Source organism: Nematostella vectensis, chromosome 4 (genome assembly GCF_932526225.1).
Source record: "Nematostella vectensis chromosome 4, jaNemVect1.1, whole genome shotgun sequence".
Taxonomy (NCBI): Eukaryota; Metazoa; Cnidaria; class Anthozoa; order Actiniaria; family Edwardsiidae; genus Nematostella; species Nematostella vectensis.
In genome coordinates this window covers 12,122,747-12,129,395 of record NC_064037.1, presented here as the reverse complement: position 1 = coordinate 12,129,395, position 6,649 = coordinate 12,122,747, and the positions used below count along the sequence as shown (strand labels likewise).

Sequence of the window (6,649 nt, the reverse complement as noted above, 5' to 3'; positions counted from 1 at the left end):
ATTTCTTCAAAAGTGGAGGAGGGGTGACCCTTAAATGTTCGTCATTTTTATCCATCCCGTAACGATATCAGCAACAGTTTAAATAATTTAATTAACGATGTCAGTAACAGTTTGATTAATACACATTAGCAGGCAAGTTTGTTGTAAAAACCTAGAAACAAAACAAAAACCCAACTTTTCGGGGCATCTGTGCTTCCCTCTTAAGGTTGGTTCTCATTTGGACGTAAGCTCAAGCGCAACGCACGCCTTGCTCGATTCTCACTGGAACGCAAGTTCAAGAGAACGCAACTGCTTGATTTTCTTGCGCTTATGTTTGACCGATTCTCACTTGTTGTCTTTCCGTCCTAGTGAGAACCAACCTTTAGTGACAACGCCCTCTTCTTAAGGCGCAAACGTAAGCGCAAAACAGAAATGAGAATCGGTCAAACACAAGCGCAAGAAAATCAAGCTCTGACTCGAGCGCTTGCGTTTCAATGAGAATCGGAAAATTACGCGCGCTGCGCTTAAGCTTACGTCTAAGTGAGAACTAACCTTGACTAATGCTTCTAACACGCGCAGCAGAACAACCTCTTCAATATTTTACTGAACGCCTTTTTAAACTGACTGTTGAGAAGCGCGTAAATGACGGGGTTACAGACGGCGTTTGAGAATGCCAACCACATGGACACCACGTCAAAATAAGGAGGCCTGGGCTCCAAAAATCCGACAGTTTGCATAAAACTTGCAACAGCAAATGGCGTCCAGCAAACATAGAATGCCAACAGGGTGAATAGCAATAGCTTGATCAATCTCGTCTCACGGAAAAGGCGTCTCCAGTTCACGAACTTTTGTACCTTTGCCTGTGGCTTTGAACGCTTTTCGAATCGACTTAGGTTGAGAGGCAATTCATTATTGCTCACGCTGGCCGGATTCTGAATTACCACGGGCTCAGTTGCATCTTCTTCAACCTCGTTTTGATCCAAGAAGATATTTCCCATTGACAAGCAAGGACTACGGAAAGTTTCCCTCAGATCAACAACTGATAGAACCGGACTTACAGCGTTTAGAGCACTTGGTCTTCGCAGTGAGTCGAAAAGAGGGAACTCGTCCGGTGAGTCACCGGAATCGTGAAATCTTCGGCCGAAAAGGACCTTTTTGTTCGGGTCCTCCTCGGGATGCTCTAGGAGGATTATGGGTAATTGGACATTTGACATCCGCTCGTTCCTTCTTGTGATGTTTTCCGCGGGTTCAGTATTTTTGTTGGTTGATAACCCTAGGTTTATGGCGGGGTTGCTATGGAAGTTGTTCATGGCGTTTTCTTTTTTTCGTTTCAAAAGATTCCTTTTATGTCGACGCACAAATATACTGATCCTATAGTACGAGAACGCCATTATTGCTTGTGGAATAAAGTAGATAATGATAAATATAGAGACGCTGAAACTTTTGTTTGCATGCCAATCCAATGTACACGCATAGAATGTCGGGATGTACTCGTACCTTCCCCACCCCCCAAGGGGAGGCACACTCATACTTAAACCTACTGCCCAAATAGCTAACAAAGCTGTCTTTACCCTTGTCCACATGACGGCACGAGTGGGCTGCCTTGATGAAGTGACCATAAAGTATCGGTACACACTGTAGCTAAACAACGTCAGAAACGTCACATTTGATAAAGCCACAATTAAAAACGCTTGGAACTGACAGATAAATTCACCTAGAACCCAGCGATTGCTCAACACGGCCGAGATAGCCAAGGGCATGCACACGCTGGCACCGATCACATCAGTCAACGCGAGATTGACGATAAAAGCGTTGCCTGGCAACCGACGGAGGGATTTGAATCTTGCTACTGAAACAAGAACGAGAGCGTTTTCGGCAAATGCTGCAAGCGCCAGTAGCATCATGGGAAGGGATCTGGTGATAGTCTCCATTTTGCCGCTCTCCTCTGAAGAGTTCATTGTGTTATGTCCGAGTTAACGCCTTGAGATAACTGAAAAAAAGAGGGGGAAAAAAGTTAAAAAAAACATTGTGCTTTCATCACAACGTAGACAGACGCAAATAGTAAAGTGTTGAAAATAGTAAATATGACGTTGAGAAACTGTTTAAACACATTAGGACTTTCGTAAGAAGTTATTCTCCTTTTGTCATGTTTGGTTTCAGCGTTTATTTCCTTAGAAAAGCAAGTCAAATTTAAAACAACATACACCCATTTCAAATAATGTTAGGGGAAATAACAATTTTTTTTTCGGCAAATACCATGTGGCAAGCAACATTTCAATTTCTTTAATGCAGGAAACCCACCCATGAGTTTATTTATACCATCGTCATTCTTACACCCATAGCCTAATTCGCAGCGGCAATGACCTCAAGCAACCTCGCTTTTGTTAAACCTTTTTTTCTTCCCTTAGCAGCTTTCAATGAAGCTTTCCTTAAGAATCAATAGCGGTATAAGATAATTAAACGAGTTATATTTTCTGCTTTTAAAATGAGTACGTTATGTAAGATCAAGTAAGTTCAATTTCATGAGTGTCTTATATAGCGGTCACTACCAGCTGTTATTGGTTCATTAGGATATCTCCATGGAGCAACTGACTTTTTATGAAAAAAAAAATAAAAAATTAATCTATGCTTATGGGATTGCGTTTCAGGCTAGCTGTTTTGCCTTGATTTTCTAGTCGATATATTCTGGAAGAGTTTAATTACCATAATAATTCAAGTTTTCTCTTACCTATATGGTGGGAATATTGGGAAAACGAACAGCCTTTCCGGTTTACTTTTCCAAGCACTTTCTTTGATCTCGCGAAAGATGTTTCGCTTGTGATTTAAACGAATTCCTTGCGGGATGACATTCGCTTGGGCTTTTTTTCGCGTGGTTTCATTAAGTCATTTACACTCTAACATCTAGACGAAATATCAAAATCACCTGTTTCATCACCGGCCTCTTATTTGTTAAAGAGCAAACCGCTTAACTGATATATTTATTCTAGGAATGTCAGTATCTAGGCAATGTAAAAAGGGCTTCCGACATCTCACATACAAGCAATCACTTCTTTGACCACCAGACCTTTTTAAGCTACTTTGCAACAGCGTAAAATCCTCTATAGGTAAAACACGGTCTTTTAGCTAAAAACTGTGTTATTTCCGGTTAGCGTTGTATAAATGTTTCCCCCTTTTTTTTACATTTTTTTCAATGCTGATAGAACTACACAGAAAACGAGCTATTCTTCTATTTTGCTGCGTTCTTTTTCGTTTCTCTCGATTCAATAATTATGACGTCATTAGAGGTTTTTTGGTGTGCTTTTCTCTTTAATTCCATTTCTTTAAAACAGATTTACAGTGATCAAAGTCTTTCTTTGCATTTTTGGGTAAAAGTGACTTGGCAGGTCTGAGGATAACTACCCTTTCTGAATTTTGATTTGGGTAGATTAGGTTCGTTTAACAAGAATGAATTGGAAATCGTTTGAATTATAAAGTGAAGGAAGAAATATGATAGTATTTGCAACTTTTTTTAGAGTTGCTTCTATGTAGATTGAAATTCAGGTTTAAATGATAAACAAAATTTCTCTGCTTGAAGATAAAAAAAAAAAAACTTAATAATACTATCAACTTGGAAGGTCCCAAAATACATACACCTGTTTTAATAAATGTTGTCACTGCAACCGAAGGGTCAGTGAGTCTCATTACATTTTAACAGAATGCAGGAGAAAATGTATCAATCATCAGGCCCGTACCCAGGATTTTTTTTTTTTGGGGGGGGGGGATACGAAATCCGAAAAAGTGGCCCTTCTATTTCCAGGGGTGGGGGGTGGGGGAGGGGGGAGTTCTTTGATAAAAATCTAACCAACTCCGAAAGAACAAAAAGGGATTTTTTAATGCTGCCTTTGCAGTATCTCCACGGGGCGTTTATTGTCGGATTTGGCTACATACCAGACTAGCTTATAGTTTTGTCTACAAATAGCACGTCTATTGAGAACCAATAGTGGACTTTCGGCCGTTGTGGGTGGGTGTGTTCGCTTTCGGCCGTTGTGGGTGGGTGTGTTCGCACCCCCTGCACCCCCCCCTGGGTACGGGCCAGGGGGTCGTTTCTCAAAACGCCGATAACCTCGGAAACCCGGAAAGTCACCCGGTGAGCCCCCAATAAACACTTCGGGTGTTTCTCAAAACGCCCGCTATTTTCGGGCCCGGAAAAAATCCCGGTAACTTACGGGAGCTCAAGAGCTCCAGTTAACTTATCGGGAATTACTTTTAATGCGAAAATTGGTACCCAAAACGATGTTTTTCCTTAATATTTTCAGCTGAATTTATAGATCAACCATTCATCTTGAATTAGCCATAAGTTGAAATATCCAATTTGGTGCTATTTTTCCGATTAAATCTAGCCATTTTCAAGTTGTGTCGAGTTGTATTGAGTTTTCATCACTTGAGGAAACCATTCCACTGCCCGATAAGAAGTGAGCCAATCACGACTAACATCATTTTATGGGATTCCCTACCAGCCAATCAGGTTTCTTTTCTGTCAAATGATTTGATATTTAGCTGTCACCGTGAGCCGAAAAAGATGTAAACAGCTTTGCGAAGGTATTGGAAGTTTTGCTACAAAATGATACGTTATCTACTTGTTCTTTGTCTTTTTTTTGAAAAGTGCCGATGCCACGGCAGTGTTTGGGGTACCAGTTGTCTACAGACATCGACAAGTCTACGATTTTTATTGATATTCAATAATTATTTAGCCAATCTATTCGTTAACTCTGAAAATTATAATTTGCTTATCGGAAACCAGTAAACAACCGGGACGCTACCGCAAGCTTTGAGAAACGCTCTTCCTCGCCCGGGAAAGTATCCCGAAAACTCTCCCGGTACCCTAACGGGCCCGGATATCACCGGGAGTTTTGAGAAACGACCCCCTGATCATTCAATAAGATAGCTCTGGTTTCGCCGGTATTCATTTATAAGAAAAATATTAAAATACTAAAAATGAAATAAACACGTTTATTTCAATACCAAGACCTAACTTCCCAGCTATATTTTTACTATTATAATATTGAACTTAAATTCTCTGAATTCGAAATTGTGATTAAAATCAACGGTATAAGAATTGGTAAAGGAAGTTGTTTTGAAGAAAACAAAAGCAGGAGGAGAAGAAAAATATTAAAATACTAAAAATGTGTCTGTCTAACACGTTTATTTCAATACCAAGACCTAACTTCCCAGCTATATTTTTACTATTATACTATTGAACTTAAATTATCTGAATTCGAAATTGTTAATGAAATCAACGGAATAAGAATTGGTAAAGGAAGTTGTTTTGAAGAAAACAAAAGCAGGAGGACTCTGTTTAAGGGTGAGATGCATAGGTGAAATAATAGTTCCTGAATTCACTCACTGTTTCTCTGGAAATGCTACAGAAATCCTCCAATGTCGAGACTAGTAAACCGCCAGTATTTAACAAGTGTTGATTGCATCCTTCACTTCTAAGTCTTTTTTGAAGCACATTTTTATGTTTGAAATACTTTCATTTGATAGCAATACTTTTAAATGTGTTGAAATAGTGAAAGATGCTCACATATTTCTCTTCTTGTGTAAACGGCTTACAAAACTCTTCCGTCCAACGTTTCTCGAACAAAGTTATTGACGTGAATTAAATTTCACTTCTCGCCATCACTATTGGGTTTTTAAAATGATTTGGGGGATATTGACACAATATGCTATTTGTGATGTTTTAATTGTTTTGATTGTATGGGACAAAAGTGACAGGGGACATCTGTGCTATCCTTCTATAATCACTTATCGAAATAGAAAATAACGAGCAGTACTTTAGATTACTTAAAGGAACATTCTATTAATGCAAGAATCAAAAATGACATTAAAGAAAATTTGGTCGCATCCATGTATTAAATGCATGTCTGTGTGAAATGTATTTGAATCAATATAATTGTGGTAGTATTTGAGATGGTGTGCTTCTTCCCTGAATCAATAAAAAACAACAACAATAAGACACAGCAACAAAAACGGTGACTCCACACACAAAAAAAATCTGAAAAAAGGGCATTCTTCACAGTGCCTTTTGCAAAGTTTCAAAATGGCCTCTTAAAACCATCCTGTACCACCATATTAATAAATATAAACCAAGTGTAAACACAGCGGGGTACATTCTATCCTGCTCCAGTGCGCATGTCCTAGGAAAAGGATGACAGTGTTTGGGGGAGGGGAGGGGGGATGTTCGGACAATAGGGAAGGGGGGGGGGGGGGCAGTAACTTGACTCGCATGACCGGAAGTGCTAATAGTGGGCGTATCATAAAAAACGCCGTACGTGCTCAGGTATTATGTGATGTATTGTTTGTCACTAATTCCGGTAGATAAAATAAAGGGCATAGAAAGCGTGAAGCGAATGGGTATATAATGGAGCCTCGAAATAGCGCTACTCGATGATATAAAGATTCAATTTTTGGGTCCTTTGTCATATCGCTATTCCATGTCCCACTTTAAATTTTACCCCTGTTTACGGGTCTGAAGACAATAAATTTTCTTTTGTCAGCTATATGGCTACAAAAAGCACTCACTCCAGCAGCACCTAAATACCTTTTGCAGTGCAAGAAAAAGTAGCCTGCTCGATAGGCGCTAAGTTGCGTGAAAGTCGGAGAGAGCAGATTTCGTAGCCGAGCCGCTACG

At 39.6% G+C, this 6,649-nt stretch overlaps 1 protein-coding gene across 2 annotated transcripts; it reads right to left on the bottom strand.

Moving 5' to 3' along the window:
• Positions 1 to 72: 72 nt before the first annotated feature.
• LOC5516646 (5-hydroxytryptamine receptor 1A) lies at positions 73 to 5,628 on the bottom strand. 2 transcript variants are annotated; one of them, XM_048727071.1, is made up of 2 exons: positions 5,363 to 5,628; positions 73 to 1,969 (listed from the first exon to the last, which is right to left on the bottom strand). In XM_048727071.1, the coding sequence occupies exon 2, from the start codon at positions 1,935 to 1,937 to the stop codon at positions 546 to 548; it is 1,392 nt and encodes a 463-aa protein (XP_048583028.1). In that variant the 5' UTR covers positions 1,938 to 1,969; positions 5,363 to 5,628; the 3' UTR covers positions 73 to 545. The 2 variants fall into 2 exon arrangements, with proteins under 2 accessions (XP_048583028.1, XP_001636641.2); XM_001636591.3 differs by lacking the exon at positions 5,363 to 5,628 and adding an exon at positions 2,708 to 3,656.
• Positions 5,629 to 6,649: the final 1,021 nt, after the last annotated feature.